At 35.5% G+C, this 24,338-nt stretch overlaps 3 protein-coding genes across 3 annotated transcripts; 2 read left to right on the top strand and 1 right to left on the bottom strand.

Moving 5' to 3' along the window:
- Positions 1–1,753: 1,753 nt before the first annotated feature.
- Positions 1,754–17,592, bottom strand: LOC125233872 (GTPase HRas). Its single transcript, XM_048140021.1, has 2 exons — positions 16,952–17,592; positions 1,754–6,996 (listed from the first exon to the last, which is right to left on the bottom strand). The coding sequence occupies exons 1-2, from the start codon at positions 17,345–17,347 to the stop codon at positions 6,823–6,825; spliced, it is 570 nt and encodes a 189-aa protein (XP_047995978.1). The 5' UTR covers positions 17,348–17,592; the 3' UTR covers positions 1,754–6,822.
- Positions 17,593–18,143: 551 nt separating this feature from the next.
- On the top strand, positions 18,144–20,228 carry LOC125233783. The gene is made up of 3 exons (XM_048139877.1): positions 18,144–18,361; positions 18,939–19,068; positions 19,707–20,228. The coding sequence occupies exons 1-3, from the start codon at positions 18,279–18,281 to the stop codon at positions 19,806–19,808; spliced, it is 315 nt and encodes a 104-aa protein (XP_047995834.1). The 5' UTR covers positions 18,144–18,278; the 3' UTR covers positions 19,809–20,228.
- A 160-nt stretch (positions 20,229–20,388) lies between these two features.
- Positions 20,389–23,039, top strand: LOC125234256. Its single transcript, XM_048140468.1, has 2 exons — positions 20,389–20,991; positions 22,362–23,039. The coding sequence occupies exons 1-2, from the start codon at positions 20,503–20,505 to the stop codon at positions 22,923–22,925; spliced, it is 1,053 nt and encodes a 350-aa protein (XP_047996425.1). The 5' UTR covers positions 20,389–20,502; the 3' UTR covers positions 22,926–23,039.
- Positions 23,040–24,338: the final 1,299 nt, after the last annotated feature.

Genomic DNA, 24,338 nt, shown 5'->3' with positions numbered 1-24,338 from the left:
TCACGTTAAACTACCGTCCGTAAACCGACTTTACAGACAACCAATTTTTAATTAGTTTTGTGTGATATCTTAGAGTAAGGCTTCCCACAGACAGTCTTAAAAATTCATAATCTTAAAAAAAATTTGTATGCAAATTGACACTGACAGATCTGTCAGTGTCAGTTTGAACTGTCAGATTGCATACAATTTTTTTTTAAGATTATGAATTTTTAAGACTGTCTGTGGGAAGCCAAAGTCTTAGGCTCCCCACAGACAGTCTTAAAAATTCATAATCTTAAAAAAAAATCTTAAAAAAACGTGTATCTAAAAATTACAATGAGTATTTCTATGACATCGGTCCATTTATGCATTCACTTCCAGCTTTAAAAGGACTTATTAGATCTAAACTTTTGTTGTTAAAGTAAATTTATCATATGTTTTTCTCCTCGCAAAGACGCATTTGCATGTTTTTGATGTATACCCTACTTTTTAAAACATTTATGAACCTCCAGGTCTTTTATACCTTATACATGTTTGCTACCTATGTTATTTGATATATGACTGTATGTGTTCTGAACAATAAATAATAATAATAATATAGGTAAGTTACCTACATAAAATACCTCTGCTTGATAACCGAAGTACGACCAAGGAGTTCTGTTCTATTTTCAACCGACATACAAAGAAGGAGAAGGTTTATCGATTTTTCATTTACTGGATACATAATTATAAATAAAAACTATAATACTAATCATAAACTAAACCTTAATCTGAAAATAAATACCTAACTAAACTAAAAATATTAAAAACTAGGTGTACTCCTTAGGCATGGTGCCGTAGACGCTGGCAGCATTTCCTCGCTGTATCGCTAGGCTTATTCTTTAGGTGAGGAAGCTGCCAGCCCTACGGTCACCGCTGACCTCTGTCTGTTTTTTCGACATATCCTTAAATAAATTTAAGGCGTTCGGACACTGACAGATCTGAACTGTCAGATTGCATACAAGTTTTTTTTAAGATTATGAATTTTTAAGACTGTCTGTGGGGAGCCTTACAATAATGTCCTTAAAAAGTCTATGTTAAATAAAATGTTATAGGTACCGAACGCACTTCTGATATAGATGCGTTTTGTAATTGCATTGTGGCTCGGACTATCGACATCAAAATCGAATCGTGTGTGAAGTGTGAAGATGTACGCATAAGTGAGAGCGAGAAAGATATATGCTACCGGACTTACGACGAGCGTACCGTCTGTTAGACAATAATTTAGAACTATTGTAAATTGTTTCTCGCGTTTTTAGTTCTGTGCGTAAATTTGTATTTTTTTATGGAAACCTACATCATTTTCTCTTAGATTGATATTACCATTAGTTTAGAATGTCATTGCTAAATTTCCGTACGTATTTTATAAGGCATTGATTTCAGTTTATATTGTAATTCGTGTTCAACCGAAACAATAGATATATCTCTCAGGGCCAGTTGCACCAACCACAGTTAACAGACTAATCAAAATCACGCGGCAGCAGAGATCTATGAAACTCTCCATGGAATAAAATTAAATTTAACGAATGTTTTAGCGGTGGCAGGCGGTTTGATGCAATAGAACCCTAATGAAGCTACCAAAACTTGTTCAGCTAGAGTACTTAATCTTTGTAACACAGCCCAGTTTACAGACAAGGAAGGTTCAATGGAAGGTTTCGTTTTGGTCGGTATGTAGGTATAAGAAACAAACTGTAAAATCTGGTTTCTTACTGGTTGAAAGAAATAACTAAAAACACATAGTTGAATTGATTTTATTTATTTCAAATTAGCACACAGTGTTGTGCTACATTGTTACAGAGTTAATTATAAATACTATTTTCAACATAATTGTGCACTAGCATCGAAATTCATTTGATATAATGTCGTAATGCTTTGATTAATCTATTTACAAGACTTAACACTGTACATAGAAGCTAAGAGGCCAGTTGAAATCAATTCAGATTTATCTAAACATTGGATGTACAGCCCTAGCGATTTGTGAAACACTTGGATTTCTTTTTGATATACATTTCCTACCCATATTGCTATAATCCCTCTGAATAGGTGAACTCCAAAAATATCACAGGCATTTGAGGGCTTTAAAATATACCTTACTTTTTCCATTCAATTGTACCTAGGGTTGCCAACACAATGTTGATAACACGAGACATTTGAACTAATATACGAATGAACTATAGCAACAGCGCCATCTAGTGATTCTGACTTTATAACACGAATTATTACGCGTCTCGTCACGTCTATTAGTTCAATAGTCTGACACTGAATATTAAAATTGATATATAAAAGGGAAAATTATTAATGGCAGCATAATATTCGTAAATAAATCCATACTTTACACTAAAAAGTAAAAACTAATGGTAACGCCGATGAGAAATAAAAAACTTCGTCATCTAATCAAAGTAGAATGTTATGTATTTCCATCGGCATTGGCGTAGAAAAAACAGCGTTTTCCAAAAACTATAAAAATAGCTTTTTGAAACTACTGTTGTTGAACTTAAAACTAAAGAACACTATTTTTGTATGCGAAAGTTCGTTTAAAATTCATTGTATCTAAGTTATTATAAAATTGCGTGTATGAAATGACGGAAATATAGTTGGGCCAGCCAACTAAGACATTTTTTTTGGAAATACGTTTTTTTTCTTCATATTCTTGCAGTTGGCGGGCCAAGCTATACCTCCTGCAAGCATAGATTATTAATTTGACTATAGTTAAACTATTACAATAATTCATAGGTAAAATCCTCACAACTCAGTATTTTTGCATAGGACTCAGTTAGTTTTTTAGATTTCAAAATTCTATCGTTTCATAAACATTTACAATATAAAAGGTAATCTATTATAGAAGACTTATCGGACATGTCAATATCAACTATTCTAAGGTACAAATTAATTGCAGAAAATAGAAAGCGTTTCTTACGGAAAACTTGTCTATCGAAAATTAAGTTAACGAATGGAATTCAAGGATAAAACATCGTTTCTACAGATAGAAAGTAGCTACCATAGAAAACATTCAACAATGATATAGACGGTTAAAGGTTGCCGCCATTTTGTGAAAGCAGCCATTTTGAATTTGGCCATTATATACATTCAAGTCATAACCGCTGTAGACCGAAAACATATGGTCATTTTCTTGACATGTTAGTTATTTCGGTTCACCAATGTTAAATGTGTTATTTCACACAAAAAGATACCTTTTGTTTAGAGAGTCCCTTTATTAATCAAGCTCAGTTTCTTTTTATACAAAATTACACAAAAAAACAATTGATGGGTGTTCCTTCTCACCATTCATTTATAATTATAACAATTGCAAAATTTAAGTATAATTATATTTATCTACATAATTGTATATGTAAATTCAGTAGAGATACGTAGAGCTAGGTAATGCTAAGAAATTACCAAATACCCTTTAAAAATAAAGGGATTATATTTAAAAGATCCTAAATGAGGCATATTAAGGATCACAAAATTTTACTATTTTGCATTATAATTAGATGTATTTTCCTTTTAAAGGAAAAAAATGTTAAACAGTTATTGTAAGTAATTGTAATTTAAAGTTACAAAAAAAGTTATGAATATAATATCATATTAAAGGTTGAATACGCCAAAAGTAAGGCACACTTAAAATGTTTATTATAAAAGATGTATAATAAATAAAAGATGTTTGATTTAACTAAGAGCAAATTAATCTTATTTTTTTAAATTATTATTATGAATGGGCTTACTCTTGGCCACAGACTACCCAAAGGCCAAGATCAATGTATTTTAAATGTAAATCATTTTTAGTCCAGGTTTCTCGTTCTCGACGAGCCTCTGTGCTATTTTTGGTAGTATAAAACCTTTGGCCAGGGTTTTGTTAGAAATCGGATTTTAAGTAAGTTTCGCCATCCATCAGAACGCGGTGAAATTTTGTTAGTAAATTTTCGTATAGCTTCTCGATCGAGTTTTTGCTACTGAAATTACTGAATTCTGTCTTGCATTCCGATCAGGTGCCGTTTTTTGCTTAAAAAATTCTTAGTCCTGCTCTACGTTTCACCTTTTGAACATACGATTGGGACATCTTCACTTTTAGCCACGTCACGAGTTGATATCATACAATTTGAAGAAAATATCCTTAAGATGCGTTCCTCCTTGTTTTAAAGGTTTTTTTTATCCTTTATACATAGCAACCCACCAGTTCCTGGCTTTCGTTTTAAAGTTAGGCGTTCCCGAAACCTTTTAAATACGGAACAAACAGTGGATTGTGGATTTTTTAATTCTTTACCCACATCCCTGTAGCTGAGCGTTGGATTTTGCGAGTTTTCTTGCAAAACAAGTTCGCGTTGTTTCAGTTGCCTATTCGATATCACTACATATATAAATAGTTTACAAAAGTAACTGATATATTTAAAAACTATACTTTTTTTACTATTTAAATGGCATGAATAAAAATCCTATATTAATTTTAACGAAGCAGCAAATGAATTTATATGCCTCACTTTTGGCACACCTTGGACACTGGCGATCAAATATATGAAAGAAACGCGTTCCTAGCACACAGTCTAAGCTCATGTAGGTGAACGCGTACATATGCTTGTATGAGTGAAATATGATAGGTCGACTATTCGCGGTTTTGACAGGCGGTAACTGTGAGGTAACCGAGCGGGGGTGGGCGGCACTTTCAGCGGGGAGCGGGAGTGGCCATACTGTACGATAGTACTCTTTATTATTCTGTGCTTTTGGCGTGTTCAACCTTTATCCCAGATAATAACACAATATTTATTCATCCCATTGGTCAAATTAAACCTCAAAATTAACTGTACTAATGAGATAAACTGTATAGATTAGAAAAAATTTATAAAATTCGTAACAACGATACACTGACCACACGCAGTGTGGGTAAGCAAGTATGAAAGCGCCAACGCTGTGCAAAAATATGTACACAAATGGAATTATAACCCCTTTGCCGCTATAGATGTCAACTGACGCGCGGCTAAAGACAATGTCAACCTTGACTTCACCAGAGACGTATATAACTCCGTCGATACAGTTTAAGAAGAAAACGTAAGTACCTCGCAGCCATCAAGAAAATTGCACGCTCGACTAGATGGCGTTGCACCTTTGGGTGATTCTCGGCTAGATGGCGCTAATATTAATATTTGTCAATTTTAACACATGGCCAAATTGTCAAAACTGAGGTTCAAAAGTTTTAATCCTGTGTCGAGAGATGGCAGTGTATGCACGGTGTCTACACATTTTACTTGGACAGTAATTCTCTATACACTCGATCCTCTTTGATTTCACGTAGTGTTCAAAGGGTTAACTTTTATAGAATTCAACATTATCCTTATGATAATGTGTGGCCAATAAGCAAGTCAACTTGCAAAAAATGATCAATTGGCTTAGCCTTATATTAGATAGACACTATCTAAGATATATCAAGATTTAGAGTAAAATAGTCTTGAGTGTTGCAAGCTTAACTCTAGGGGGGCGTGTTGAGACACTATGGAAAATAGACAGCTTTTGCCAAAATGGCATTATGAAATTACTCAAAAGTCTCAAAACGCCCTAACACACCTCGCCTTCGGCTCGGTTGACAAATTATGGCAAAAGGCTTCGGCACCGTTGCTGGCGAGTTATTAATACAGATGTTTTAGAAAAAAATGTTATTACCTTTGTTTTCAAAATGGAAAGCTTGTATTCCTTTAAAAATATACAAATAGTGTCATATGCTAGCCCTGCAGCAGTTCGTTATAATTATGGAAAAAAGTGGTAAAAAATGAGGAATGCGTGTATCAACAATCACACCAAATTATCAGTTTTAGTTCATATATAGATAGGGCATCAAGGGTAAATTTGACTGTCAAAATTTGTCAGAATAATGGTTAGAACACACCAAGGTGTACAACTATGCCGAAGCCCGCGTCCCATAGCGATAGTCGTATGGGACTGTTTACTATCAAAGTACTTAACGTACAGTCCATAGGCAAGGCCCAACGAATTTTCTTATAAGAAAAAACTATTAGATGTACTGATAAATATATTAAAACGAGCCACTTATGTATTTTAACCCGTCGTCTGTGTCTGTCAAAAAATTGTCATAAAATATTTAACTTTGATATACATTTTTAAAGTCCAACGCCTTATGTTAGAATCCTTATCAAACACAGACGAAGGGTTAAGCAACAAGTGACAATAATTGCAACAATGAGGGTAGGCTTGAAGCCTTTCACCACACATGTTAGTCGCGGAGAGCTACAGTCTGCAGTCTTCTTCGGTCAGGCAACGCGTATGGACGCGCATCGTCGGAGCGAATATTTTGCAATCTTACTTAACCCTTAATAGGGCAGGGGGCATATATTTACCACTATAGACTTAATTGACAATTTGACAGAATTCAAATTTAACAATTTCCGAAATTCTTCTGCCCTATTAATGGTTAAAACATGTGGCTCGTTTTAATATACTATGCCTGTGTCTCACGGACATTTAGCTACTAAAATGTCTTGTGCCCTCAACGATCTCCTAACCGTTTATAGGTACCTCTGCCACACTATGCTCCTCGCGCTGCCGCGATGTTGCCTTCCCCGGCCACACACTGCCCTACTCGCGCGATTATCGCACTAGGTTGTTGCCGTCCCTTTGACTCGCGCCAAAAAACCGACAAAATAGGAAGCGGTGGACATGACGAGTAGCGCGGCCACACTATGCCTCTGCCTGCTTCCCTCGCTACTTCCCACGCCGCTCGTCGAGTGTGTGGCAGAGGTAAGAAGACAGACAAAAGTTTTACAAAGGGGTCAAGCCAATGGACAGTTAATAGTTACCAATTTATATGAGCGCACACTTGATAGTGCGTCGTCCGCCGATCTTGCCCCGGCTCTTCTTGCCCCGCGCCTCCTTGTCCTTGCGGATCTCCCGGACGAGGGTGTAGAAGGCGTCGTCTACGCCCATGCGCGTTTTCGCCGACGTCTCTACGAAGGGGACGCCGTAACTCCGCGCCACCTGGAATGTTTGAGGGGGTAAGTTAGTACAAATAAAGACAATGCTTAGAAATGAAGGAGAAATGCGAACCAGCTAACTCGCAACTTCGATGGGATACTAGGTATATACTATATAGCCACGCTATCGCTCGAGATACCCGTATTTAACAAATGTGAGCGTGTTCGGGAAACGTCCCACTTTGTCGATTGCTATAAAGCCGCTTTGTCAGTTTATTCATATAAAGATACAAGTAAATCTCGCCTTAATGGTAACTGACAAAGTGGGACGTTTTACTAAACACACTCACAAATATTTCCCCCAAATCCAATATTATTTTTAAAGGTTGATTGAATGCTGTTTATATAGAACTCTGGTATTAGTGTATGTAGTAACGACCGGTCTGGCTCAGTCGCTAGTGACCCTGCCTGCTGAGCCGCGGTCCTGGGTTCGAATCCCGGTAAGGGCATTTATTTGTGTGATGAGCACAGATATTTGTTCCTGAGTCATGGATGTTTTCTATATGTATATAAGTATGTATATCGTAGCTTAGCATCATCCATAGTACAAGCTTTGCTTAGTTTGGGGCTAAGTTGATCTGTGTAAGGCACAGAACACCCCACTAGAAGCCTAATGCAAGCGATATTGTTCGAGACGCAAATCACCAATCCTTGCGGGGTGAGGCGGGCGCGCACGGTGCTGCCATTGGTCGTTTCAAATAATGGCGCTTTACGATTAGCAGTAGGGATGGGAATGGGACATGTCTATTATAGACAATGGTACCGGTACCAGAACTGTGGTGAATTTGTTTTGCAACAAATTATAATATTATAATTAAGTTATAATAAGGCCTAGTTACCCTTCGGGTTGGAAGGTCAGATGATGGCAGTCGCTTTCATAAAACTAGTGCCTACGCCAAATCTTGGGATTAGTTTCCAAAGCGGACCCCAGCGGATAGCACCTCAATAAAAATCATTCTAGTAACTAATAACCAGTGGCGGCGGGTGAAAATTTCTGGTAGGCAACACTGAGCAAAACCTAACTACCTAACTTAACATTAGGTACGTTACTAGTAATCAATTTTAGGCAAGCCGGTGGGAATCGGCTTATATGGACCAGCCGCTGCTGCTAATAACTAAACTGTGCATTTTTACTTACGTTTACTAAGTTAAATTACCAACTAAATATTCTAAACTAATCAATCAACTAAATAACACTACAGACTCTACAGATTCTAGATAATTATTCACAATTACAAATCTGCTTTCTTTTATATTTCATAAAATGGTAGCACATGGTACGAACGGCAGTACGAAGTTCCCGCAACAGACATAAACTAACATGGCCCCATCCCTAGTCGTTTACGTGAAAGGGATAGCATATCGCATTGTTAACTAGGCAAAAAGGGATGGACGCGCCTCGGCGCCGCTCAGTACAACCATATTGACCAGTATAAATGAACTCCGCGGATAATAAACAATATTCAACAAAATAATTAATTTGACTTAACTGTGGAATGTTATTCCATCTTTTTTATATGTAGAAGTGTTAGAAGACTTGCCACACCACTTTATGCTGCAAGAGACCATTGTTTGCAACCAAATTTGATTATTTAAAATTTTTTCTCGAGCGGACACGAACACTGTTAGCGGGTCGTATACTTGGGCGCTACTGATCGGTGTCGCACGCGTTCAAACTTTTATAAACCTGATTTGTATACTTGGTGACCGCGAGTCGCCCTGTAAGGGCCGTCTTGTTGTATTGGTCTGTGGTGTAAGGTGTCCCCACTCCCCAATATAAAAAAAAATTTAATTCGTCGCTAAGATGCAGTCAGGTCAGGAAGTAGGAGTTTTGGACTACCAGCTCCATAGACTTTCTGTGTGAGGTAACCGAGAGGGGGTGGCCGTCACTTTCAGCGAGGAGCGGGAGTGGCCATACTGTACGATAGTACTCTTTATTATACTGTGGTGGAACTGTGTTGATTTTTGTCCTGTAATATTTACCACTTACATATAAAATACATTAAATGAACAACCTTGACACAATATTGAAGTAACCGGCCCATTTATCACCAAAGTTGGCCAAACTCCCTTTGAACAACACTTCCTTGTTTGCCTCCCACGCGATGTGTCATTGGACTCATTGGTTTATTTATAAAAATCATTGCTAATGGTATTTCGTAAAGTGAAAAGATAAAATTTTAGTAATGTTTTGACATTTTTGACTATAATTTGCAGATTTGCATTCTTAATGCATACATGCGTAAACTCGCTCCTGTATTCCCATAAGGGGTAGGCAGAGCACATGAAACTGCTGTACTTTTTAACCGACTTCAAAAAAGGAGGAGGAGGTTCTCAATTCGACTGAATTTTTTTTTTTTTTTTTCTCTGTTATGGCTTTTACTCCTCGCTAAGCTGCACTTTCTAGCAAAGAGATTAAAAGAAAACGAATTTGTGAATAGCGTGTTGCCAGCTTCTTGCCTACGCGACAATTAAATCTTATCCCACGTGTAATTTAGTGGTAGTAGTAATAATAAAATAAAACAAATATTTGTAACGGGTCAACGAAAATTAAAGACTTAAAGAGTTAAAAAAATAAGCGCGTTACAAAACACGGAGAAACTAAAAAGCAAAAAATAATAAACCTTTGAATTCAGATTTCTTATCGTATTGCAATAATCTAAACATCCAAATTATAAACAAATCAATTATTTTTGTGGTCGGTACCAGACCTGTTCGTCGCCTTGCTATTGCCTGTTTGCCCCACCCAACCATACACAGGCTGGTACCGACTCCAAAAATAATTGATTTGTTTATAATTTGGATGTTTAGATTATTGCAATACGATAAGAAATCTGAATTCAAAGGTTTATTATTTTTTGCTTTTTAGTTTCTCCGTGTTTTGTAACGCGCTTATTTTTGAAGGCGGTTTTATTTTTTGTTAAAAAGTTAATTTATTTGTTGATTTTTAGTGATTCCTAGTGATATTATATGTATCAGTCCGAATATATGTACAGTAGTGAAAGAATTATCCTTTAACTCCTAACCATTGAGGAGTTGACCTTCCATCATCAGCTCAGCCACATAAAATTACTACCGTCAGGCGTAAATACTGGTGTACCTTTGAAAAATACACTAAAAACATTACATGTGCCTATAACATTTGAAGAGTTCCCTCGATTTCTCCAAGATCCCATCATCAGACCCTGACTTGGTGCCAATGGGACCATCTCGGGGTTATACCCGTTCGATCAAAAAAAAAATTTTGAAAATCGGTCCACGATTCTCGGAGATATCGAGTAACATACATACAAAAAAAAAAAAAAAAAAATAAAAAAAAAATAAAAAACATTCAGTCGAATTGAGAACCTCCTCCTTTTTTGAAGTCGGTTAAAAATTAAAGAATATTTTGCATACAAGTTTATATTAATGTATATTAGTATGGTGGAGCTTTTAAATAAATAAAATAAATAAATATTATAGGACATTCTTACACAGATTGACTGAGTCCCACGGTAAGCTCAAGATGGCTTGTGTTGCAGGTACTCAGGCAACGATATATATAATACTAGCTTTTGCCCTAGGCTTCGCTCGCGTTAGAAAGAGACAAAAAGTAGCCTATGTCACTCTCCATCCCTTCAACTATCTCCACCTAAAAAATCACGTCAATTCCTCGCTCCGTTGTGCCGTGAAAGACTGACAAACAAACACACACACTTTCCTATTTATTATAATATAATTAGTATGGATTTAATATGAGTAATAATAACACAACGCAATACAATAGTTTTAAGCTAAATATTGAGTCACACTGTCACAGGTTCTTGATGATTAATAATGTAATATGTTGTGTTACTGGTTAATATAGCGCTTGTAGCATAGCGGTAAGTGCGTGCGACTTTCGTTCCGGAGGTCGCGGGTTCGAATCCCGGCTCGCAACAATGAGTTTTTCGGAACTTATGTGCGAAATGTCATTTGATATTTGCCAGTCGCTTTTCGGTAAAGGAAAACATCGTGAGGAAACCGGACTAATTCCAATAAGGTCTAGTTACCCTTCTGGTTGGAAGGTCAGATGGCAGTCGCTTTTGTAAAACTAGTGCCTACGCCAAATCTTGGGATTAGTTGTCAAAGCAGACCCCAGGCTCCCATGAGTCGTGGCAACTGCCGGGATAACGGGATAACTCAGACAACGATATATATAATATATAAATACTTATATACATAGAAAACATCCATGACTCAGGAACAAATAACTGTGCTCATCACACAAATAAATGCCCTTACCGGGATTCGAACCCGGGATCGCAGCGTAGCAGGCAGGGTCACTACCGACTGCGCCAGACCGGTCGTCTAAATTGTAATACTACTGTAATACTACTGTTCTTATGTAACATTTAAGAATAAAGTAATCATCTTTGTGTTTGTCATCCGTCATCCTCATTAATATTGTTTGTAATTTGTCAGACTATAAGAGAGCAGATGGGAGTGACTCATTCAAGTCATTTGTAGCTTTCAATTTAAGATTTGACAAGAAACAATCATCATCATCTTCCTTACATTACTATTAAGCCAGAACCCAAAGCAGCCAGAATTTATTGTTTATTATTATTTATTTAATTTTTAAAATAGTTACTGAACTGATTAGTTAAAGGGTGCTTAGTCCCTTTCTCACATATACATAAGTCAACATGACAGATAGGGACAGCGATTTTTTGGCTAATTCAAGATTTTAAAGCGTTAATGAAAAACGCCATTAGTAATTGATAAGATATTATTATCTATTAACACTAGAATAAGTATTTTAATATAATTTAAGGTACTAACTTTGAAAATGAGTGCTTCATTTCGCCGTTAAACGTTGGTTTGGCGAAAAAACTTGAAACTGTATAACTGTAATCTTTGTTTTCAATAAATTAAAAAAAAAAAAAAGGCAGGCAGTTGAAAAAACAACAGATATGGCCTGTATCCTGATATCTTTTCCTAGGTTTATCTCATATTATTATATTATGTTTGTCTAATTTATTCTTAAAACTGTTGATGTTGGGTGCTGAGACTACTTCCTCTGGTAGCTTGTTCCAAGGTGTGACTACTCTGTTAGCAAAGAAGTGTCTATGTGGGTTGTTGTTAGAATTCCCTAATTTCTTCAAGAATGAAAGCTTGGGAATATGTAGACTCTGTATCAACATTTTAATGTCTGCATATTTATTTATTTTATTATAAACGACACACCAACAGTACATAAACAATTCAAAGAATATAATGTGACAATAGAGGACACCCATAATATTTATGCACCAATAACAGGCGTGCAGCAACATTCAAACAGTTCGAGGCTTTTACACTACTACCTAGAGTACCTAGCTAAAATATATTACAAAATATAATTAAGTATACCTAATGATTACAATTTAGCAAGTGAGTTACATGCAGTTAAAAAAGAAAAAAAAAACTACTAATTTACTTCAAGAATTATAGCCGTTTCTCGAGTATTCGGCATTTTTGCTAGTCTAGCCCCACGGCCATTCAAGCCACATTTTCCTTAAATTTTCTAAGTACAGTACAGTAGACTACAAAGAGATGTATCCATTTATCCCTTATTACAATGCAATAAGGTGGGAAAAATGGATACATCTCTTTGTAGTTGACCGTACCTAAGGACTGATTCGTAACGAATTTGCCAAATTCAGAGTGCTTTTTCTTGGATAATTTCTAGCTTACTTTATTTATATATACGTTCCACCATTCAAATTCTACAAAAAATCTGCAACAAAAACTGCTGAAAGAAGCTGTTCGCAGATGTTATTTAATAATACGATCTTTCAACTTTATTCTGACAATAGCTGGATATTATTCACCACAGTTATGAAGCCAGCAGCTTGCTAAAGCCAATGCTCTTGAAATCGGGTGAAAAACTTGATTTAACGAAGTCCCACAGTATTCACCTATTAACCGGTATAGGATGGAGTGTCTAAGAAATTCATTCATTTAAATGACACCAACGATAAGCAACCAAAATATTCAAAAAAAGATAGTCCTTGATAGGACTAAAACTAAGAATGTGTCAAAAATCACTGTCCGATGTATGATGGAGGGCATACAACAAAACTTACAACATGAGTAAGTAAAGAAAAATGATGATGAAGAATGATGAATTTACTAATAAATAATAATTTTCAAAATCGCCGTCAATAGAAATTGTCAACAATCAATAAAATATCAATATTCTAACACAATTTTATTATTTTAAAGGTTGAGGATCATAATGTGAGATGAATTGATTAAATAATGCATGGATTTAGCCAGTATCTGATGAGTTACAATGGAAATTAAAGACATTTTGACTACAAGGTTTGTTTACATTGTTCACAAATTTTATTGACGACTTTAGTTTAGATACATTTTAACACATTATTGAAAAACAAACTTTAATTTGGCTGGCTTCGGTACGTTAAAACAGTTTTGAATTTGGAAAATTCGTTACTAATTAGTCCTTATGTGAAATAATGAATTGATTTTCAGCATAACCAGACCATTTCCACAAATTATATTGTGATATTCAATATATTATTATATTGTGATATGCAAATGTAATATATATTAAACATTCTTTAAAAAATCAAATTAGAAGGGGTTCAGATTAAAAAGGTCCTGCTGAGGTTTACTCCTACTTTTTGGCTACTGTATAATATTCTCGACCGGTCTGGCTCAGTCGGTAGTGGCCCTGCCTGCTAAGCCACAGTCCTGGGTTCGAATCCCGGTAAGGGTATTTATTTGTGTGATGAGCACGGATATTTGTTCCTGAGTCATGGATATTTTTCTATGTATATAAGGTCCTAATTTATAGTTGCAGATATTTTAACACATGATACTTTACATTAAAATAATTAACTTTAAATATAAATTAAGAAATCTTTTCATGTAACTTTTTTGATTTCATTTTCCTAACAAAAAAATTAATTATAATTTCGTTTAAAAAAAATCATCATGTGCATTATCACGTGTGTGTGTGAATTGAGTGAGCACCTTCCGAAAATAAAAAAAAATATGCTGATCATTTAGTAAAAGTTCTAAAACAATTGTAAAACGAATCTCTGAATTTGTAAAAAGATAAATCAAAAGATACAGCCATTAACATGTGCTCACTCAGTTCTCACAAACTACCAACGAAAACAGTGAATATATTCATTTAACATATAATATTTATATACTAACATTTAGTAAAAAATAGGCCAACCTACCTCTATAAATATTAGATCACCTAGTGACGTATTAAATTTTTTACAAATAGTTTCTTATGCTCACTCAATCCACACACTTTTCAAAAGCCGAATTTTGATGAAAAACATAAGATTTAGACCGCTATTATATGTGTATAGTTTAGTAAAAGTGAAATGAGAATTTGTAAAATACAAAACGAACCACTAACGTGTCAGGTTTTTTTATAATAAATTTTTGTAAGTGCTCACTCAGTCCACACGTTTTGAGAAAGTTAAAAATGTAAATATCTTACGATTTGTAGCACCTAAGACACTCGAAAGTACTTCAACATTTAGTAAAAATTTTTACTAAATATCCACCATCTAATATTTTATATTCGTTGTCTGGTTTTAAAGATATTCAGACATAACTTTTCTCATACAAATGTATCAAGTAGGGTGACCACACTATGTCGGCTCCTGATTTTCCCCACCTTCCCATTGTCATATTGAGATTGGGGAGTTTCGTTCGTTCAATTTTGATAATATTAAACTAATACCATATTAATTATCCATCTGCAAACTGTTTTTAGGTTATGTTCTTGGCCTAGTGATGATGTGTATTGTGTAATTTTTATCGACGTCAGGATAATAACCATATCGACATGCATGCATTAAAAAGGACATGAATGATAATTGGTAAGAAACAAAGAATATAATACTTCACTAGTAAGAAACCAGAACCTGGTAATTTAATCGCTCTAACAGATGAGCGTACCGGATTTGTAAGTGGGAGCGAGAAATAGTTTATCTTTTCTCGCTCCCACTTACAAATCCGGTAAACTATTATCAAAATTGAACGAAACTCCCCAATCTCAATATGACAATGGGAAGGTGCGGAAAATCAGGAGCCGACATAGTGTGGTCACCCTACTTGATACATTTGTATGAGAAAAGTTATGTCTGAATATCTTTAAAACCAGACAACGAATATAAAATATTAGATGGTGGATATTTAGTAAAAATTTTTACTAAATGTTGAAGTACTTTCGAGTGTCTTAGGTGCTACAAATCGTAAGATATTTACATTTTTAACTTTCTCAAAACGTGTGGACTGAGTGAGCACTTACAAAAATTTATTATAAAAAAACCTGACACGTTAGTGGTTCGTTTTGTATTTTACAAATTCCCATTTCACTTTTACTAAACTATACACATATAATAGCGGTCTAAATCTTATGTTTTTCATCAAAATTCGGCTTTTCAAAAGTGTGTGGATTGAGTGAGCATAAGAAACTATTTGTAAAAAATTTAATACGTCACTAGGTGATCTAATATTTATAGAGGTAGGTTGGCCTATTTTTTACTAAATGTTAGTATATAAATATTATATGTTAAATGAATATATTCACTGTTTTCGTTGGTAGTTTGTGAGAACTGAGTGAGCACATGTTAATGGCTGTATCTTTTGATTTATCTTTTTACAAATTCAGAGATTCGTTTTACAATTGTTTTAGAACTTTTACTAAATGATCAGCATATTTTTTTTTATTTTCGGAAGGTGCTCACTCAATCCACACACACACCATTATCACATGTCACAATAACACTGTCTGTCATGTCAACAATTGTTTGTTGTAAATGTCGTAAAGGTTCGGCGCGAAAACTGCACATGTCATTGAAGTGGCCAGTTACAGTTAAGTGGTACGTAAAAGAGGTACTAAAATCTGTTCAATGAGTTTTCATTTAATAATCACATAAACAGGGTGTTTTTACGTAGCAAATTTGTTTTTCCGTTTTCTCCAAAAAAACATCGTAAAAGCTATAATGTTTCACGGTTTAATATACTCCAGAGACCGAGTACTATCAGCTGTAAAAATATCTGCATCTAATAAATTAGGACCTTATATAAGTATGTATTTATCTATTTAAGTATATATATCGTCGCTTAGCACCCATAGTACAAGCTTTGCTTAGTTTGGGGCTAAGTTGGTTTGTGTCAGGTGTCCCCAATATTTATTATTATTTATTCTCAAACCCAAAACCGTGAAAACCTCTATGTATGCTGATTGCTGATGAACTAAAACAGTAATAAAAACATATGTTTAAGCTCACAGGTTTCTAATGTTACTTGAACAGCTTGTTTATGTTTTTAAGCATGAATCATCCTAGCAACTGTGTCCACATCATTGTCACAATCTTAGTTTTATGGCAAGTTTGGTTTGATTTTTAACCCCCGGTGCAAAAATGACGGGGTGTTATAAGTTTGACGTGTCTGTCTGTCTGTCTGTGTGTGTGTATGTCTGTAGTATCCTAGCTCCCAAACGGATGAACCGATTTAGATTTAGTTTTTTTTGTTTGAAAGCTGAGTCAGACGGGAGTATTCTTAGACATGTTTTATGAAAATCGGTGATTATAAATATTTTAATGACATTTCAATATTTAGTTAGAGGTAGCTCAAATCAATATTAATAAAGAAGTTAATAAATGAAACTAGGTTGCACATAACTCTACTCATTTCTAAGAATAAGCTGAAATTTTAATTTATAGTGTCTTTGTTTGAGGAGGTCACATTAGTTATATTATGTATATACCGAATCAATAATAATAACAGAGTTAATATATGAATCACTAGCATTTGTATATATTACATTATTATTTTCTCGAATTGATTTGATAACTAACAACTGTTACAAGTTACAAGTTTAAGTCCCTCAACAAGTCTTTGTTTACATTGTACAAAAATAAAAATGTTTTCTACTTTACAAAAAACAAAACACTCACCTCTCTGGCTTGCGTCATGTCCACCGCCCAGGCCTGCAGGTCGCACTTGTTTCCCACCAGAACCATCGGCACTTCTTCCGCGTCCTTGACTCGCTTTATTTGCTCGCGGTACGAGCCTATATCCTCAAAACTTTTCGCACTATTCACTGCAAAAACTAGCAGGAAACCTTCTCCTGTACGCATGTACTGATCCCGCATCGCAGAGTACTCCTCCTGCCCTGCCGTATCCAAGATATCCAACAAACACGTCTCACCATCTATCACCACCTGTTTTCTATACGAATCCTCTATCGTAGGATCGTACTCGTCCACGAAATGATTCTGTATAAGCTGTATAGTCAATGCGGATTTGCCGACGCCACCAGCGCCGACAACCACCAATTTGTACTCGGTCATCTTGAAACGGTGTAGGAAGTGTATTTTTCACTTTTTCACTACTGTCACTTGAAGGAGAATACGACGCGAAACGTCGGTCGGCTGCCACACCTCTGGTATTACTCACATCGGCATGGCTGCACGACCTATGATCACTTAATGCACGCCCAGTACCACAAGCGTGAAGACGACTAATTAATGTATTATTATTAGAGACGAATGCAATAAAATGACAAGACAATGAGGCGGTTCACTCACCCCTGAGAACTTTTTCGTCTCTCAAACATATTTCATGTTGACCTCGATATCGGCCAATCGGAGCTTTGCTTCAGGCGTTTCCTGCTAAGATATTGGTCAAATTTAGTACAAGGCCGTGATAACATTGAAAAACGCCTAAAGGAAGATAGGAGCGTTCCGAAAGTACATTACATACCCATATCTTTCTTGTGATTTGTGAACTTCTAAATTTCTTTTCCATATATGTTCAATGTAGCTTTCTTAAATTTACGTTAAAACGATTAAAAATTATCATCGAGTAACGGAAATTAATGTTAATTCCACATTGTAATTATATTTCGTTTCTATGGAGCGATCTGAAGAATCTGAACGTCAATGACATGAATCATGGATGAATCATAAATTATTGGCCGTAAAATCATAGATGGCGCTGTTTAAGTAAATATTTCGCTCCGGAAGTTCCGGAAAAGATTTTCAGTTTGTTTTTATATGCGTGATGTAAAGTCTACTTGTTTTACTGGCTATTTATATAAAACCTTCTACAATTCATCAAAACCTTCTTAGTACTTATACATTTAAATAAAAAAATCGTTTGACATAAGTACTTACTGTAATTTCTGGTTTGTGGGAATTTGCATTCAAACAGCCAAGCCAAAAGATTTGTTTATTATTTTAATTAAAGAGTTTCTAGCCTATATTCTAGTGATTTGCTATTATGTCAGCAGCAGAAGAACAGGATGACGCCCCTGATGTGTTGGAAGAGACGGGGGCCCTGGAGGCCGACGTTGGGGCTAAGTTGTTAGTAAATTTTATCATGGAATCTTTATGCCAAATACTTAGATAATTAATATTATATTCTACATATACAGATACAGCAATGAAAAAAATCCTTTTTGAACTAGGACGTCTTACCGCAAAAAAATAAATTAAAAAAAATTCAATGCACCGGTTTAGTTTTCCATTTTCCATTGCACCAGCAAGAAAGAGCGATAACGGTGTTTTAATGGTGGTTTTGTGAAAAATGTCGTGCCATATACCCTTCGTAACGCTCAAAATACTACATTTCAACCACTCCTCTTGGAGCAAATCATTTAATTTGGGTTGCTTGGAAGTTGGGTATCAATATTAGCCCTGGTGGTTAACCTAGCACAACTTTGGCCCATTAGAAAACAAAAGTAAGATACCAAAGAACCAAAGGGCCAAGAGGAACCAAAGGGGCAAGAGGAACGTATAAGAATCCCCACACTTTTTCTTGCATCGAGTAAACAACAAAGGTTTTTCGCTAATCACGACACATTGTTTCGCTTCTACGACATATTTTCCATCCGAGAATTCCATAATATCGTAGCTCAGCGTTCAACTTTTTTGCCTTCAGTGACTACCAACTCAGTAACATCGACCCACGGCTCAAGATCGACATGGACCCGCTGGCTCACAGAGACTTCCGGCCCGAAATGATGTTCATACGGGATGAACTGCGTCAAGCCAAGTTTCAAGCCTTAGCTGTAAGTATAAGATATTAAGCCCTTGACACATTGAGTTGGGTCGGGACAAGTTTCAAGCCCTCGCTGTAAGTGTACTTTTTAGGACCAAGTAACCATCAACTAGGCTCATGCCGTGCCAATTTCATGCCATCCAGTTCATCCCATAGGTGAGAGCATCAAAAAGAGATTCTCTTTGCTCTTACTTATAGGGATGATCTTGGCACGGTTTGGTAGTTAGTGAGTCCCTTAATACTTGCACTGACGTTGCTCACTGCCAACTAACCATGGTATAACTCGATCCATTCCCCATACCATATTAAGCTAAGCACCTGTAAAAGCAAATACGGTTAAGCAAATCCCAGCCACGACATTGGTCTAAGCGCGACAGCGGTGAGCGACAGCCACAAGTGCGAATGAAAAGTCCCATTGCTGATGTGTCTCGTGTCTCGCTCCAATGCATGGCCGCCGCTCACCGCTGTCGAGCTTAGACCAATGTCGTGGCTGAGCCGGAAGAATGGCGCTAAATTTTAAAAATGTAGGGGCAAAGGTTGTCGAAGAAAATTTGAATTTGGCGCCTTTTTAGTGACAAACTTTACTTGGCCGTCTATATCTGCCCGTTATTTTTCAGACAATAAATAAGTGGATGTTCTCTCATCCAGGTCCGCCGCATGGCTCTCAAGAAGTTGCTGCTGCAAGATTTCATCCGCGAGGACTGTGAGCTCCGGAACCTTGGCCTTGCGTACGCGCCGGCCGATGCTTGAATGGGCTCTACAAACGACATCTGCCTCTATATCGGCTGTACACACACAAATTTTATAATATTGTGTGTACCTACAGAACAATTTTTTTTTATCGTAGCAACACTTAACTGTTCTCATTGACATTATGTTTAAACAGACGGTGGCGGGCGACCCTATTATTTTCTACTTTTTTTCCAGGCTGTAGTGTAGTGTTAGTAGAATAATAATCTTTTTAGAACTTCGTGTCCAAGATTGTTATTGAATTAGTCACAACGAATTTTAAATCTGATTTATTTCGATAATTTCGATGTCTTAACAGGCACCGTACTCATTATTTATCACATGTTAATAAATATACTTATGTTTGAAGTTTGTATCTAATTTATGTACGTAAGAGCACTAGCTTCTAATCCATTAAAGTCAATTAAGTTTCTGATAAAATGGCAATTTGATTGTCCCGTCTAGACAGGCCTTGTTTTTATAGACCTCGTCGCGTCTTGCCATAAAATTACAAAAAAAAAACCTCGTCGCCTCTCATCTGTGGTCACACTGAATTGTCCGTTTTTCCGGCCACCTTCATTTTTTTGCTTTTTTTTTCAAATGTTTACGTAGAAAACAGTCTACCACCTTTAATTTGGAAAACTATTTGGATATAATAATTAATATTGTGATTATTTGTTACATAATTGTTTTACTTTTATTTCAAACGATAACTATGGCTGCGAATATGATGATGGAACTGTTGAGAAATATACAACGAGATTTAGCAGATCAGAAAGACTACGTTACATTACATTGCAAGAACTTGCAGGTTGTACATACAACCATAAACGAAAAATTCAATCTCATGGAGCAGAAGCTCAACCAGCTCGAAATGGATAACCAGAAACAACAAGCAATTTTGAAAAAACTTGAAGTGCAAGTAAAAAAGAATAATACGCTACTATTCGGTAACGACATTGGAATCGAATTCGAGGATGAAACTGCGACTTGCAAAGAAAATGACGCAAATGATGAGACTGACAAAATTGAAAAGAATGAGGCAAGTCAATTTCAAACTTTAAATAAAGAATGCCTCTTGGAACAGCCAAACCGGCAGGTCGATGTGATTCAGCATGAAGATGTTCCAATATCTCAGAATTATTTAAGCGCAGAAAAAGTTTGGCAACTTAGGGGTAAACTAAAAAAAATGATGCCTGCTGAGGTGAGTAGATACAAATGGCTATAGACGGTCAACCAAATCTTGGCACTAAGAAAGGCAGAAAATTCAAGTTTTTTATAAGAATTAAACCTTTGCCTCTACATTTTTTAATCAGTTTTTAAAAGTTATGGCCTTATGGCTCGTTGATTATTCCACCAGCGTCAATATTTACGCGTCCCTTCCGCGTTTCACGAAGACGATATTGGTCGCGGAGTCCTACATTTTTCAAATTTGACGCCTTTTTTAGAGTTCCGTAGACAACTATGTTTGTCTGTCCGTCCGTCCGCGGATAATCTCAGTAACCGTCAGCACTAGAAACTAGAAAGCTGAAATTTGGTACCAATATGTATATCAATCACGCCGAAAAAATGGTAAAATAAAAAATTATAAAATAATGGCAAAATGTTTTTTTTGGGGTAATCCCCCTAATGCATAAAGTCGGCTGCAATTTAAAAAAAATGTGCCCCCCCCCCTGTTAGTTTAAAAAATATAAAAAAAAATCACGAAAGTAATAGAACTTTATAAAGACTTTCTAGGAAAATTATTTTGAACTTGATAAGGTTGAACAGTTTTTGAAAAAAAATACGGGAAACTACGGAACCCTACACTGAGCATGGCCCGACACGCTCTTGGCCGGTTTTTTAGTGCCAAGATTTGGTTGACCGTCTATGGAGTCAAGTAGGTATTTTTTTTATTAATAAATATTACACTCAAAATATTTCATTATAAGTTATAACATAAACTATAATGATATGTTAAATTGATGCTTATCCATTTAAATTGTAATAAGAATCTAATATTATCTATTCGTAAACATTCAGTTGCAAATTCTTGAATATAATTTTTAATATGTTTAAAATTGGATAGGTAAGGTTTTTTTTAAGATTAGTAATATAAATATATTTTTCTGATAGAATATGTTATAACGATGGGAAAGTTATAACGATATCTTACATACAGCGGGGCAAATCTCGACTGGGGGCAATTGTAACTAATCCATTTTTGCACTATGATGTTGAGTTCTACATGTATCCATGTATCCTTTTTATGTGAAAATACATTAAAAATAGCAAAAAAAAATTTTTTTTGCCAATTTTTTCTCATTTTTATTTAATTTTCTTTCTTTATTTTTCGTGGTTAAAATCTCTCGCAATGCTCACGAGCACCGTGTATATAACACTCTATTTAATAAATAAATATTGGGGACATCTTACACAGATCAACTTAGTCCCAATCTAAGCTTGTGTATGGGTGCTAAGCGACGAAAAAACTTTACTTGCCCAATGTAACGTATAAATATCGTATTTATCTATATCATAACTTGTCAAACTATTCTTATAAACTATTTAATTTACTTAAAAATATATTTTTAGATGTCAACTTATGAAGACCAGATCAATGAACTTAAAAGCCAGTTGAAAGAAATGAAAGAAAAACATCAGTCAGAGATAAATGAAATGAGAAATTTAATTCAGAAAATGGAAGCTGAGAATGAAACACACATTAAAAAAACTTCAGTATCAGTTGCTCAACAAAAACGAGAGACTATTCAGATACCAAGTTATTTAAGGCCTGCTGAGCTCACAGTGATCAATACTGAATTAAAGAAAATTGGTGAAAAGTATCAGGAAACCAATTTTCCCAACATAGAAATTGTACAAGATAAAAGCTTTGACAGTCATCCAGTAATCGAACAACTAATGAACAATTATAAAGGGGTTGTAGCAATCGATCGGTTGACAGATAAAGCGATATACATAGACACATCAATACGTTGGGAAAAGTGGGAACCCCCTGTCGTACATCAGCTTAGAAACAGACCACATATGACCTTGTGCGATTTTATTGAGGTCAATTGGGAAGCTATACAAAATGCTAGTGGAATACTTAAAGCCTTTTCCTCATACCGGTTTTATGCTGATATTTCGGATAAATAAGAAATAATTTTTATTTTTAATATTGCTCAATTATGACCCCAATCATTTTTTAAATATTCAAAATATAGTATTTTTTTAATGTTTAAAATATTTGGTTTCTATTGCTTTTGTGTTATCATCATATTGTAAAAAAATAAGTAAAGAATAAAAATAAATAATAAAAATAACAACTAACTAAGACGTTTTCATTAACAGCTACCCCTGTGGTACAGTCACGGACTTTAATTGTTTATACGTTTCTAGCGACACGTCATAGCTTAACTATACTCTGTCAACCAAGTCTGTCAGTAAATAAGAACAAAGGAAACTATATGCATCCTTTTCTTTAGGGTGCTAGAGAAAAGGTTACCTATAGTTTTCTTAGTTCTTATTTACTGACAAACTTGTTTGACAGAATATATGACTTAGCAACATTATTCTGGCCTCTAAATGGCTCAACAATTAAATTCCATGAGTGTACCTAGTACCTACACTAGTAGGTATCATATTATAAATAATAAATAAATATTGGAGGGGACACCTTACCCAAGCAAAGCTTGTACTATGGGTGCTAGGCGACGATATACTTACTTATATAGATAAATACATACATATATACATAGAAAACATCCATGACTGAGGAACAAATATCTGTGTTCATCAGACAAATAAATACCGACCGACTTAGGACCGTGGCTTAGCAGGCCCCGTAGCCGAATGGCATTTCTCCGACGCCAAACGAAAGCGATACGCCGCTGGCTCTGTCGCGCCAATACGCAAGCGCGATAGAGATAGATATCTACTAGCGCTTCGTTTCGTGAGCGTTTCGTGAGCGATTGTGCCATTCGGCTAGCCACCCAGGCAAGGTCACTACGATCAAAATTGCTTACAGATACCTATGATGTGTCGAAAAATGCAAGCAGAAATAGAGTAAAACAGCATACAACTCACAAAATCTTTAGCATGAAAGCTGACAACAAGTTTAAATTAGTTTTAAGCAAAATAAAATAATTGATAAGTACAAGTTTCTATTGTTAACTGTACTTTTTGCTATCTACTCATCAACATCATGCATGTCATTTGCAAGATTGGACCCATAAACATCACAAGCCATAAGCTTTTATATATAACATGGGAAGTAAATAATTAAAGCTTATAAAATATGCAAATAGCTTTTAAAAATTAGCAAAAATTACACATACATTTTTTATTTTAAATTCAGAAATGCGGTATCTGCGATCCCAGGCCGGTCCATTTCGATTTCGCTCGCGTTTATAGCTTGGCAAAAACAATGCAAATTATAATTTTGAAGAAAAAAAAAACCGCCTGACTGTGGGGTTCACGTAAGTGCATGCTGTTCTTATAAAAATACCAAAGTCACTATAAGTGTGCCGTTCAGATTTGAGGAGTTCCGTTCTGACCATCATCAGCAAT

The sequence above is a fragment of the Leguminivora glycinivorella genome, chromosome 15 (assembly GCF_023078275.1).
Source record: "Leguminivora glycinivorella isolate SPB_JAAS2020 chromosome 15, LegGlyc_1.1, whole genome shotgun sequence".
In the NCBI taxonomy this organism is placed as follows: domain Eukaryota; kingdom Metazoa; phylum Arthropoda; class Insecta; order Lepidoptera; family Tortricidae; genus Leguminivora; species Leguminivora glycinivorella.
The sequence above is the reverse complement of the archived record's forward strand: the minus strand, read 5'-3'. Positions and strand labels throughout refer to the sequence as shown.

Excerpts from the sequence above, each read along its gene's own strand:
- LOC125233872 (XM_048140021.1), bottom strand. The coding sequence starts at position 17,347 with ATGACCGAGTACAAATTGGTGGTTGTCGGCGCTGGTGGCGTCGGCAAA. Across the intron at positions 6,997-16,951 it reads ACATGACGCAAGCCAGAGAG|GTGGCGCGGAGTTACGGCGT; the intron begins GTGAGTGTTTTG and ends CAAACATTCCAG.
- LOC125233783 (XM_048139877.1), top strand. The coding sequence starts at position 18,279 with ATGTCAGCAGCAGAAGAACAGGATGACGCCCCTGATGTGTTGGAAGAG. Across the intron at positions 18,362-18,938 it reads GCCGACGTTGGGGCTAAGTT|TGACTACCAACTCAGTAACA; the intron begins GTTAGTAAATTT and ends TTTTGCCTTCAG. Across the intron at positions 19,069-19,706 it reads CCAAGTTTCAAGCCTTAGCT|GTCCGCCGCATGGCTCTCAA; the intron begins GTAAGTATAAGA and ends TCTCTCATCCAG.
- LOC125234256 (XM_048140468.1), top strand. The coding sequence starts at position 20,503 with ATGGCTGCGAATATGATGATGGAACTGTTGAGAAATATACAACGAGAT. Across the intron at positions 20,992-22,361 it reads AAAAAATGATGCCTGCTGAG|ATGTCAACTTATGAAGACCA; the intron begins GTGAGTAGATAC and ends ATATATTTTTAG.